Here is a 13,723-nt window from a genome sequence, read left to right on the forward strand (position 1 = left end):
TGCTGGCATTTATTGTCCATCTAACTGCCGCTTCAGTTTGGGAGCAATTAAGAGTCCCCACCTTCGCTTTTTTTCCCAGCCTGTATTGCAACCTTTGACCCCACCCCCCCATGGAACACCTGTAGCCACTCTGACACTGATAGGATGGCTGATGTGATGGAGCGGGCAGGTCAGGGCGATCCCAGAGGATTAGCAGTGCATCAGCAGAGGGAGGCCGAGCTGCTGTAGACAGGCCTTGTCAGCAATAGATACAGATGATGAAAGGCACCAGCAGTTTAAGTGCTGGATAAGGCCTTCAGCCAAAAGGCCTGAGAATTGCTGCAGAGACTTTCCGTTTGTTTAGAGCCCAGCTCGTGGGGTGAGTGACCCCTGTCAATGTTTCCTCAGTATTTCAGTGACACCCATTGTAAAGGAATTTATCTCTCTTGCCGCCGGTGCACAAAAGAGGGTGCTGCATCCCAAGCGGTCTGTCAGGGTATCAGTCCCCCTTTCACTTGGTCAACACCGAAGCTGAGTTGACCCTACTCCAGCTGAAAAATGGTGTTTAGAAAATATATTTCACAGGCCTAGCGGCTAATTGGAGGTGAAGAGATTCAGTGCTGTTTCTGAGTTCTGTATCACGCCTCAACATTTATTTTCTATAAGCAAACTAGGGGGTTATGGGAAGGGAAAAAATAGATTGTTGTAGAGTAGGTTTACTTAGTGGGCTGAAGGGCCTGTACTGTGCTATAATGTTCTATGTATTGGCAGTACTTTGAAAGCAAGGGCAACCTTGAGGGCTGATATTTGTGTGGAGGATGGGAGGTGCTTGCAATGTGACTGTAGCCTCTGCACTCATCTGCCACACTATTGATCAAGATAATAAAGATGTTACCCACCCACTCTTTCAGTTGGTGCAAAGGAATCCAGCTCGACTACAGTGGTGGGGGCTGGTTTCTGCCCTTGCACAGGCCAGAGGGAGGAGGAGGCAGATTTACATTAGAGGAAATCCTGTTGAGTGGGTTCTGTGATGACCATGTTGGCTGGATGATGGTTCTATCAGACCTTGTCTAGCCTTATCTCCCTTAGGTTGGAATAAATGCTGATTTCTTCAGAACATTCTCCCATACCCTTCATCTGCCAGGAGGCAGGACGAACGGCTTATCCACTGTTAATGGAGAATGGGCTGAAATCTCTTGACATAAAAACAGCAGCTTAAACCAGCAAACAACTTGCCTTTTTAATGACAGCTGTAAACCTACTGAACAAATATAAACATGTGTTGGCCCATTTGAGATGCTGTTTAGTTTTTTTCGTTACATGCTCCCTCCTATTTGAAATTATACACAAACCAGGAGTGACAGGTTAGCTTTTGGTCTAAAATCCTACTTTAAAGAAGCTTTCAAATCCTTTTAGGAATCTGCAATATTTTCTAATCCTCTAAAGTCCATGTGACATTGCATGCTTAACTGCATGAATGCAAGGCTTGCTTTAATCCTCTCACCAAAAAAGCCAGCGATTGTCTTGTAAGCTGTTGAAAAGATTTACTATTTCTTTGCCCTTCTCCTTCCAAGCAGCGGTTCAGAGATGTCACTTTCATCCCCTTCCTCTTCCAAATGTGTTTCTTAGTGTGCTTCTTCAAGCGTCGATCGCCCGCCCATCTCCTCACCCGTGGACCCTGTATTTTTAACAGACATACAGCACGGCAACAGACCCTTCCAACCCACAAGCCCGTGCCACCCAAATTCCCCAAATAACTTACAAACCCAATACTTTTCTGGAGGATGGGAAGAAACTGGAGTGCCTGGAGATACGGGGAGAACGTACAAATGTCTTACAGACAGCGCCAGATTCTTACCCAAGTTGCTGGTACTGTAATAGAGTTGCACTAATCGTGCCAACCTTGGGAATTAAAGATGAGAAAAGGTCTGTTTTCACCCAATCCTGCACACGTGCCCATGGATTTTTGAATGGGAGTGAGCTTCCCAGACCAGGTAATCCAAATAAAACTGCGGTGCATAGAGCAAGAATTTTTTTCTGTCAATCTAAGTGGGAGTGGTCACTGCATCTGCACAGAGAATGCTCTCCAAATCCAACCTACCTCCCATCCTGCTGACTCCAAGTATCAAGAAATGCTGTGGTTCAGATAGATGCAGAGTGAGGCCTACTGTAGCCTGCAAACCCAGGTCCTTATCATTCAACAGCCATACCTAATGTTCCAGCACAATGTTATGTTTACCTATCGAGCATAGAACACTACAGCACACGATGTGCCAACCTATGTAAACATTTTCCACGATCATGTCTTTTTTCCCTACCTCACACCCATAACCCTCTATTTCTCTGACATCCATGTGCCCATCTCAGAGTCTTTTGAATGTCCCTATTGACCACCACCCCTGGGAATGCATTCCAGGCACCCACCACTCTGTAAAAAACGTTTCGCCTCAACTTTCCCCCCCTCACCTTAAATCGAAGTCCTCTGGTAGTTGTGATTGTTGCTCCAGGAAATAATCTAATTGAATTTTTTTTCGTCATGTGTCCCGAGATACAGTAAAAGGCTTTGGTTTGACAGATAGTGCAATAATGACAAATAAACAAATAGCGCCAGGAGTGATGTTACAATAAGTCGAATGGTGCAGGGCATAGAGAAAAGCAGAAAAACATAAAGGGCGGAACGTTTAATGCAACACCTTTACAGCGCCAGTGATTGGACCAGGGTTCAAATCTCACGCTGTCTGTAAGGAGTTTGCACGTTCTCCCCATGTCTGTGTTGGTTTTCCCCAGGGCTCTGGCTTCCTCCCATCATTTGAAACGTACCAGGGGCGTAGGTAATTTGGGGGTAAATTGGGCAGCATGAACTCGTGGGCCGAAATGGCCGGTTACCGTGCTGTAGGTCTGATTTTTTTTTAAACTTTTAAATTTAATAACGCAGAATGTAGAGAAAACTACACTTGTTGCAAGCGTCATGTTGCAATGCAAAACGCGTGTGGACAAAAGTGATTTGTATTTTAATTCTGCCTCCAGTTGCGGCACCAGCAGTGGAGTTTGGTGATGGAGAGCGTGGTTCCCTCAGACCGTGGCAATTACACCTGTGTGGTGGAGAACAAATATGGCAGCATTAGCCACACTTACCAGCTGGACGTACTTGGTAAGAGAACTCAGTTCAGATCAGCAAATCCCTCGCAAATAATGGATTGAAATCACTGTATGCAATATTGGTTTACGAGCGTGTTCAGGAGTTGTGAAAACGTTCAGTTGATACACCTGAACAGCACTGCAACACTCCCAAAATCCGACATCCGGTCGTTCAGAAGTCCTGATGGCTGGGCATCTTTCCCTGTCCCTCTATCTCCTTTCCTCTAGCTTCCAGCCGCCCCCCCCTCCCCTCCCCTCTTCTATCAGAGAGCCTAGCCTCTCCCCCTCAACTGTGTTCCTCCCCCCCCCGGCCCTTCCTCCCTCCTGTCCTCCTTCCCCTTTTTATTCGAGTGCTTCTATCCGCCAAAGGACCCAGGCCCGAAATGCTGGTTACTGCCAATGGATACTGTGTAACCTGCTGGGTTACACTAGCACTTCTGTGTCTCGTTTTATACTGTTGGTCAAACTTAAAACTTCCAGCAGGGAGTGAAATATGTGGTTCAGCTTAAACCCTTTCTGAAAAGCAGTAACCAGCTGATAAGCCCAGAATTAAAACTGGTTCCAGGCATAAACAGGGGTGCTTTAAAAGGGAATGAAATAATATTGAAGTAGAAACACTATTGACAATTGAAAACAGTTCAAGGAGAACAGAAGGGAAAGACTACTCTTGTGCAAGACAGTTGGGCATTGGAAGAAACAAATGACCTGAGTGGTTGAATGTTGAGAGTTTATCTTTGGGGATCTGGGAGCTTGTGGACTCTAAATGGGATAATAACCAGAATTCCATATGATCTGTGGAAGGATTGAAGACTTTCTCACTCTAAACTGGAAAGGCATATAAAGAAAGGGATAGCAGTTTAAATAGGAAGCTTTAAATTGTACTGATCCATTGTGAAAAAAATACACTAATTATGATAATTGTTAGTTAGTACATTTTAAGGTAATTGGAGAAAATCTAATTGCTCAAATCTTGAGGGAGAGAGTAATAAATTTGAAAAGTGTATTGGCCATTTCCCTTGTATTGATTAAGGACTAACATTATAACCAATGATATACATTTGGAGTGATGTCATTGTAATTTAGGAATTGGCCAATCCGCTTGCACCAGGGTCTCATGATCAGGAAGTCTGCTTTAGTGGTATTGGTTGAGAAGTCAAGGCTGGCCAAGGCTCTGGGGACAAATCAGGTTTTCTTAATTGAACTAGTTAGTGGCACAGGAGCCTGGAAATTGGATTGATGAGCTCAAAATTCAAATTTACCTGGTCTAGCTTGTGATGGGATCACTTCTAGGGGAAAGTGGACAGGTCACGACGATGTACAATCCACACCAGCCACTTTTCAGTCGAAGGCAAGTTGACGGGTGAAGGTCATCCACGTGACTGCAGCTCCGCAAGCACTGCACAACCTGAGTAGTGTCGTGGAGCTGCAACCTGGACCTTGGTCCTCAGATCTCCGAAGGAACCTGTAGCAAAGACTTCTCTCACTTGGAGTTGACCTGCTGTTGCTTTTCTCCAGGTTGTCTGAGTTGAGTTCAGAATACAGCATAAACCAATGGGTGGAGGGAGACAGATGGGCCAGTTGTCAAGTTTAGCCATTTGAATAGCTGTGGATAAAGCATTGTGGGCTGGCTACCATCCATGCACTGAGAAGGTTGTATAATACCATAAGAGATAGGCTGAATGACTCCTATCAAGTCCACTCTGCCATTGAATCATGACTGATGTACTCTTTCTTTCCTGAGCTAATCGTCCTCCAGCATTTTTCAGCTAAGCCCATTTTCTGCAAAACATTCCAAATGCTGACGATCCATGCCTACACATCAACCATAACAACCATTCAATTACTCATTCCTTAAACACAATGTTGAGCGCGTTTCTATGGGCTGACCTAGGGAATGATTCCTTTGTTCACAGAGCGGTCACCACATCGACCTATTCTCCAGGCAGGATTGCCCGCAAACCAGTCAGTGGTGGTAGGCAGCGATGTGGAATTTCATTGCAAGGTCTTCAGCGATGCACAGCCACACATCCAGTGGCTCAAACACGTGGAAGTAAATGGCAGCAAGATGGGTCCAGACGGAGTTCCCTTTGTCACGGTGCTGAAGGTAAGTAGCAGGGTAGTTGTATAACCTCACCTGAGCACCAGTGTGGTCTCACTGTGGTTTGAGTACAATCTTATAACACTTCAACCTCGATGGTAGACTGGGACCCCTAAGTTGTGCACCCTCCCGATTATGTCTCATTGCCTGATGTAGTCTGATCAGCCAACATTTACCAGAGTGTTCACAAACTATTGAAGCACAAGGACTGTAGATGCTGGAATCTTGAATGAACAGTGAGTAAATGGAGGAACTCAGAAGGCCATGAAACATACTGAAAGGGTTCCACCTGAAACATTTCCTTCACTCTCCCCAGCCCTTACCCCACCCCACTTTGATTTTAAATTTAGACATATAGCTCAGTATCAGGCCCTTCTGACCCACAAGCCCATGCTGCCCAAGCACACCAATGAACCTACAACCCTTGTACGCTTCGAAGGGTGGGAGGAAACTGGAGCAGCCAGAGGGAACGCAACACGGGGAGAATGTACAAACTTCTTGTAGAGAGCACCGGATTCCAACCTGGGTCACTGGTGGTGTAACAGCATTGCGCTAACCGCTAGGTGGATATCAGCTCTTCCAATCCTCGTCTTGAGAAAGGGTCCCAACCCAAAATGTTGATTATCTATTTCTACAATCCACTCCAGCCCTGCTGCCCCCCACCACCCACCCCGACTTTACGCTTGATATCTCCCCTTTCCATCCTAGTCTCGAGAAAGGATATTGCCTATCATTTCTCTCTATGGATGCTGCCCATGACGCCTCTCCAGTTTCTTCTTAGTTGTTAATGAACTGTTACCATGGTTATGGTGAATCAAAGGCTGATATCCACACAATGCTGACTTGTCCATACAATAACTGTTAGAGAGTAAACAGGGTTGGGGGGGAAGGGGGTGGTGGCCTTTAATTTCCTCCCATTGACTGAGCTTGTCTTCTCCTTCTGGTTGTCGCCAAATCCACACGAGTTGGCTCTGCATTACTTATGTGAAGATGCGGACTCCCATCCATATGGGGAACAAACTCTTGGAAACAGGAGGAGGAAACCTTGTTGAAGGGTTACGGCCCAGAACGTTCACTGTTCTTTTTCTCCCACTGATCCTACTCGACCCATTGAGCTCCTCCAGCAGATTGTTTATATGTCCCAGATTCCAGCATCTGCCGTCTTGTGTGTAGAGTAGAGCAGAGTTTAAAGATTCTTCGTGTGTGCGTGGGAAGAGAGTAATTCAGCACAGAGTTAGGGAGTGTTTACCTGGGAAGTGGTGAGATCATATCATGGAGAGCAGATGAGACCAAGTCAGAAGACTAGACCGAATGGAAACATGCTCTTCAGCTCAAATATTCCATGCCAACCAACTCTGTCCCTTTTGTCTGCATTTGGTCCATATTTCCCCCTCCCCTCCCCCCCCCCACCAACCATCCCTAACCACAAACCTCCCTAAATGTCCTTCAAACATTGCAATTGTGTCCACCTCAACCACTTCCTCTGGCAGCTCTTTCCATGTACCCACCACCTCAGGTCCCTTTTAAAACTTTCCCCTCTCGTCTTAAATCTATGGCCTCTAGTTTTACATCCTCCTGCCCAGGGGAAAGGCCTGTGACTATGCGATTGAGGAGTGGAATATCCTCTCCTCTCTCTTACCTCATCTCGTCTTGCACCTACAACCAACACTCCCTCCCATCCCACTCCAATAAAGCTGCACCCATCACTACTCATCCCACATGGTGCACCTCATACCAAGCAGGCTGCCCCCCCATGCCATTCCCAGCTCCAGCCCCAACTCACACACACCACCGCCCCCCCCCCCCCCCCCCGCCCGACCCACACTGTACACCCGGCCCTACTTCAATCTCCCATCTCCACCACAGACGCTATCTCAGTTCCCGGTGCTTACCTGCCTACCTCACCCAATCCCTATACCTATTCCCATCCCATCCCTAACCCACACCCCGCTTGTTGCTCTACCCCACCCCACAGTATCCACCCAACTCCCAGCCCCACCCTTTCTCTGCCGCACCCAATCCATGCCCCCTTCCTGACACCACTCTGCACCACCTCATCCCTTACAACCCACATACATCCCATTCCACACCCTGTCCTACCTCATACACCCCCCCCCCCACCCATTACCCTGCACCTCATCTCCCCACCACCCCCTCCCCCCCCCCCATCTCAGCCAATTCTAGAACACCTATAAAAATCCTCATGGTCCAGCAATAAAGGTTTGGGGGAGAGAATCCATCCTCAGTCACTAGTGATTATAAGTTCCAGCAACATCTCTGGTGTGGTAGGAGAGTCAGTTAGCGCAGCTTACACTAACAACCTCCACACTGGCTGATGCCACAATGTTCTATAGAACACTATACAGCACAGAAACAGCCCTTTCAGCCTTCTCGTCCATGCTGAATGATCCATCCAATTGTTGTTGGAGAAACCAGACTCTGTCTATCCCGGTGTAAAGAGTTGTATGCTCAGTGAGATTGACAGTGGAGGCCAGGATCCCCGTACCGTTGTTAGAGCAGAACAAGCCACAGGAAAGACTTTAAGCCTCTGTTTGTCCACTTTGGTCTGAACGGCCCGGCAGTGTGCTTACATCTGCGGATTCCTTGCAGCCGATTTGAGCTATACCGTTGTTTAACAGAGTCCGATTTAAATCTGGGATCGGGAAGGACAATGGAAGTGAAGCGTGAGGGATGTGGGGGAGGTATGAACTGGACATGTATGGAATGTGCATAGTGGGCACAGAGGATTTTCAAATTGCCCCCAAGCAAACAATGACAACTTAGCATCACTGCCGGATCATTGCACTGAAACTAAGGACCTTTCTCTCACAGAGACGTCAGAAAGAATTAAAGACAGTTCCTTCCGAAAGAGTAAAACATCAGTGCGTTTCCTGATTAGGTCGGAAACGCTGGTTCCAGATACTGTGGAACTACAGAACATGTTGCCTCTTCCCAAATCAGGCAGCTTATTAACCAGGAATGAGTGTAGCAGTTATGTATACAGGCCCCACTTGCTTAAAAGTGCAGCATTTTCATGAAAAAGTTTTTGACCTACTCAGGGTTAACATACAAGGGACCTCTGTCAGGATAAAGTGCATTGAGCCACTTACACCTCAACCTTGGAGGATGTAGTTGCACACCTTCATCAAGCCATAACACATCTTGAAAGAGACATGAAAGGCATTAGATCAGTGGTTCTCAACCTTTTTCTTTCCACTCACGTACCATATAACTATATAACAATCTACAGTACGGAAACAGGCCATATTGGCCCTTCTAGTCCGCACCGCTTTACATGAAACTCCTCTAGTTCCACCTACCCACTCCCTTGCCCATAACCCTACAACCTCCTAACATCCATGTACTCATCTAACCTCCTCTTAAATGACAGAATTGACCTTGCCCGTAACTACCTCTTCCAGAAGATCATTCCATTCAGAACACCTATGCCGTAGTAAGGGATTACTTAAGTTGGTATGTGAGTGAAAAGAAAAAGGTTGAAAACCACTACATTCGATACATGAAAGCCTCTTTTCCTTAAAAAGTCCTGACGGCCAATTCCAAAACCTTAGATGATTGCTGTTCCATGAAGGAAAAACGCCACACTTTGTGACTGTTTTTGCCAGCACTCTTGGTGTGAATCACAGGATGGAGAACAGAAATCCCTCACCGGGGACAATTTCACAAATCCAGGCTGCTGGTCCATTGTCATATAGAGAAAGCACTCAACTGGGGCAGCATCGTGGCCCAGCCAGCGGAGCAGATGCAGCAACCTTAATTCAGTCCTCACCATGAGTGCCGTCTGTGTGGAGTTCTCCCTTTGACTGTGTCGGGCTCCCCCAGTTGTTCTCCCACATCCCAAAGGCACAAGGGTTGGAGGAGTTAGCTGGCCACTGTAAATTTACTCCTGCGACTGTGGGAAAAGTTGATGGGAATGTGGACAGAATAAAAATGGGCTGACTATAAATGGTGGTTGGTGGGTAGTGCAGACCCAGAAGGCCAAAGTGCCTGCTTCAGCGCTGTATGATTCTGAATAGGCTGTCAGATGAATCATTACACCAAGATCGTGATCACATCACAGATGGATTTAAGTGATCCGATAACACTCATGAAGAATAGTAACAATGTTTTCCTCACGGTTCTGGTCAATAATTGTCCCTCAGTTAATGTAATTAAAATAGATTACCCAGCAGATCACAGGGTCCTGTGTGCAAATTACAGTGAATGAACTTTGAAGGTAGTCCCATTCGGTTGTAACCCACCTTAAGGTGTCCAGAGATTTAAAAACTCAGTACATAAATGCATGTTCTTCACAGTAAGAAAAGTAATTTAGCTTCTTAATGACTCTGGTGCCATTTTAAATGACCTTGAACTAATCAGATTTTGTAAACAAACAAAAAAATGTTTCCTTGACATCTTTCAATGTGTTAAACCTGCTTCCCAGCTTGGTCTGATTAGTGAGTGACTCCCAAGTCCTGATGTGGCTGACTCTTTCCTGCCCGACGTAATAGTTTAGTCTTCTCAAGGCAGCTGGAAGTGGACAGTACATGTCAGTGAAACTTTGCAGAAGTCCATGTGGTTTGCTTCCTGATTGCTGTAACTTCGTATCGAAGAGCTGGGGCCGTAGAAACACTTGATCGATTAACTAGTCGCTGCAAACAACCAATCAGCAAAGTCCTTGGGGTTTGACTAAAGGGACGTGCAGCTGGAGACAGGGCAGTGGGGGATGGTGGGGCGGGGGGGGTCAGTGTGGGCCTGGACAGTGGACACCTGTTTTCTTGCCTAGAGGGCTTGCTTGGGGCTGGGGGGATTCTTTATAGAACGTGGCAGATGGCAAAAGAAAGAAGAGGACCAGGGCTCCCATTAAAAACTGAGTGATTCCCCCCCCAACCCCCCCCGCTCTGTTAATCCACCGCACCCTGCCCAGTAATGGAAAATGGCAAGTATTTTTAAAAGTATGTTAGCTTAGAATTATCAAGTGTTAAAGAAGCATGATGACACAAGGAGTTTATTAGATGAGCTTTGTGCAGATTGATCTTGCTGCTTAATAGAAAATATTATCTTTCTTGAGATCAAAAATTAAGATGGAAATCTAACTGCCCTCTTACCATTCACAAAACTTGGAAGTCACCCTGAAAGGACCACTGCCTCAAGCTGAACTGCTACTCATTTCAACCAAATGAAGCGAAGAACCTGGGGTTAAAGGTGTAACATTTGTTTTCAACTGGAGAAAATCGAGAGCCTCTTTTCTTCCTTCCATAGTTAAGGGTTTCGGGGTAGTATCCCAGGATTAGGGCTTTGATTGATTTGTTTATTCATTGTATTGTTTATTGTTACATGTACTGAGGTATAGTTAAAAGTTTTAATTTGTGTGCTATCCAGGCACACAGCAGGTAATGCCATAAGGACAAATAAACCAACAAATGAAAAGCAGTGTTATAGTATGTCCAATAGTGATGGGTATGTGAAGTTAGTGAAAGATCCATTTCTGTTTGATCACAGCAGGAAAGAAACTGTCCCTAAATCTGGACGATTGTATTTTCAAGCACATGTTTGTTCTGCCTGATGGAGGATGGGAGGTTGTATGACCAGGATAGGAGAGGTCCTATAATATATTAGAATGTATGATTTCTTGCAAATTTTTCTTTCAGAGGTTTACTAATCAGAATTCCCCCAAATGCTTAGATTGGATCAGCATGGAGCAGAAAACCTTGAGGCATTGTTGGAGAAGGATTTCAAAGTGGCCTACTGAATATCTGACCTGTGGGTGGGTTACCTGTCAAACTTGACTGTAAAGCTGGCCGCCAGTGAAAATGTGTTTGGTGACCAACTCACCAAATCCTTTAGCGCACCCTCATGTTAGGGTAGGCAAGGAATCACCATTGCCCCAGCATATATTGAGGAAAAAGAATGATTGGGTGAGATTTTCACCTCCTTACACTAGTAAGAATTTTCTTTTCATGAATAGGATGTAGGCTTGCAGCCAAGGAAGTATTTATTTCCAATTTCTAGTTTCCTCCGAGCTGATTGACATTCAGTGGGAGGTTAAGAGTCAGTCACGTTGCTGTGAGTCAGGGCAAAGTTCATCTTTCCCTTAAATACACCAGTAAACCAGCTGAATCTCGACAACAGTAGTTTGACAGTCAGGGTCACCAATGTTAGACTTTCATTCCAGAAAGTTTAATTCCAAAATCTTTAAATGCCTGAACCATTTTATTGGGGTTCATACCTCGTTAGGATCTTTGCCACAGGTGTCCAAATGTCTGTCAGGTAACAGGGGGCCACAACACCCTCCATCTGAGTCTTGTGATGGAACAATTAGGGGGAATGATTAGCACACTGGATCTCAATCCCTCCATCTCCACTCCACCCCATTCAAAGGCCTCCGGTTGGGAATGTCTGCTGCTCTTGTCTGCAGCTTTGCAGTGAGGCTGACCTGACCTACTGATCTGTTCTGTGTGATCTATTCTTGCAGTCGTGGATAAGTAAAACCGCTGAAGCAAACGTTAAACTCATTCTTTACAATGTGACAGAGCAGGATGAGGGCGAATATCTGTGTAGGGCCACCAACTTCGTTGGCGTGGCCGAAAAGCGGCACTGGCTGTACGTCAACCAACCGAAACCAGGTAAACACAGACCTCTGTCCCAGGCCTCGAGTCGCTGAGTACCAACTCTCATCCACCAGCCATGGGGCATGGAAATCCTGTGTATGTTACTGAACTCAACCTGCTGAAGGCTGCCAACCAATCAGTGGAATCCTTTCCTCTTCACTCGCTTTGCATAAAAGAAAAACCCTCTGCTGCCCTGTGCTAAGGAAAAAAAATTCCCACAAGATAAGAGGATTGCATTCCATCTTTTACATCTGACTCTTTGCTCCAATTTTCCTTTTTGTTAATTTCCTGCTGTCCTTTGGACTGAATAAGGTTTGGCTGCTCACAAATATCTTTTTTGCTGTGCTGCATCGAATATATTCTTTGTTAATTTTCCTTTCTGCTTAATCCTCCGGTTCTTTAAAAAAGCACCTTCTTTCGGCCTGACTTGAAGCAATCCCTTCAAATTGTGGGTCAATTTTTTTTTATTCAGGTTCAAACACTTAACTGCTTTTGCATGTCTAATTATGGGACAGAGAGAGTGAAAGCCTGGTGAAGGGAACTCTTGACTCATTGTACTGGTTGTGGAGGTAGGAAGGTCTATCATTTGGTCCCACCTTGGAGCAGGGTGGAACCTTTCATGAGTGCTTCTACTTGCTTTCAGGTGGTTTGGTGTGCCGGGATTTTAACTGAGGTGCTAAGGTCATCACCTTACCTGGTGGTTTCCTCTTCTCTTTCACCTTTTTTCTATCCTGTTTGCTTTCTGTTTTGTTTTTGTAGACTGCTGGTATTAACACAACGGATAAGGAAATAGAAATTCTGTACTTGCGAAATGTTACTTTTGAGGATGCAGGGGAATACACCTGCTTGGCTGGTAATTCTATTGGGTATTCGCATCACTCTGCATGGCTGTCCGTTTTGGCAGGTATTTCTGCTTCCTCAGATTCTTTGTGTGATTTTTATTTGCCGTTACTTTCCACAAACTGGGAAGATTGTACTGTTTTAATTACAATGTCTTCAAACAGGGGTCCTCACCATCTTCCGCCACACCTTTGTAAAATGCATTCTGATTTTGTCCTTTGAAGATGCAGGTCCTTCCGTCCCACCGTACACTACCCTTTTGGTTCAGGTGTCAGCTCCTTGCTTTCTTTGGCAAAACGCACGATTCAATCCATGAGCCTGTCCCTTTCTTTGTTCCGCCAACCCTAATCTTGGGTCTGAGGATCAGTGGAGCTGGCGTGATCATGACCCACCTAAACTGGTGGTCTTCCTTAGAGACCCAGGCTCATCTCCACCGAGGTGAGCAGCTCCATCTACTGAACCTCAGGCTGGGAGCCCACACATTGGTTATGTCCTCAGCCAGGTACAGGTGGACATCACTTGAAGACCTGAAGAGAAAGTATTGCCTTGCTGGGTGTGTTTGGCATTCCAACCACGTTGGCTCTCTAACTCCTTCAGTGAGAGTTCTCTTATCTACCTCTGTACAGGCCAATGACTTGAACAAAGAGAATCCAGATGGTGAAAATTCCTGGTTGAATTGATAACAAATCAAGGTTATGTTTCTCAAATGCTATGATTTTATCAGCTTGTCTTCAGTAATTGATTGAATGGTAATGCAGGATATTGCACCATAACACAAATTCGCTGCTTAATGTGAACTGAAATTTGAATTTTTAAATGTTATTGTTAATGGTGGTAAAAATGATATAAGATCATGTAATGTTCGCAAACTGTTCACATTTAATAATAACTCTCTTTTGCATGACAGTAAAGTGACAATCAGCTGGCATTTCATAGGGGTTGCCTTATGAGAGGCAGACCTTCCTTCTTGCTCAGCTGTGCCCCTAGCACAATATCAGTGAAGGAATGAAGCCATCTCTGGGTATTTTCCTTCAACAGCGAAAGAAACAAAATACAA

At 45.5% G+C, this 13,723-nt stretch overlaps 1 protein-coding gene across 7 annotated transcripts in view; it reads left to right on the forward strand.

Moving 5' to 3' along the window:
* LOC138757061 (fibroblast growth factor receptor 3-like) overlaps nucleotides 1-13,723 on the forward strand; it is a 165,011-nt gene that overhangs the window by 114,205 nt on the left and 37,083 nt on the right. For 5 of the 7 annotated variants that reach the window (XM_069923764.1, XM_069923762.1, XM_069923763.1 and 2 more), the window contains 3 exons: nucleotides 3,007-3,130; nucleotides 5,031-5,221; nucleotides 11,691-11,841. In XM_069923764.1, coding sequence (XP_069779865.1) covers nucleotides 3,007-3,130; nucleotides 5,031-5,221; nucleotides 11,691-11,841 — 466 coding nt within the window. Of the gene's footprint in view, nucleotides 1-3,006; nucleotides 3,131-5,030; nucleotides 5,222-11,690; nucleotides 11,842-12,585; nucleotides 12,731-13,723 lie in introns of all 7 variants that reach the window. The other 2 variants (XM_069923760.1, XM_069923761.1) reach the window with 1 other exon arrangement.

Source organism: Narcine bancroftii, chromosome 3 (assembly GCF_036971445.1).
Source record: "Narcine bancroftii isolate sNarBan1 chromosome 3, sNarBan1.hap1, whole genome shotgun sequence".
In the NCBI taxonomy this organism is placed as follows: domain Eukaryota; kingdom Metazoa; phylum Chordata; class Chondrichthyes; order Torpediniformes; family Narcinidae; genus Narcine; species Narcine bancroftii.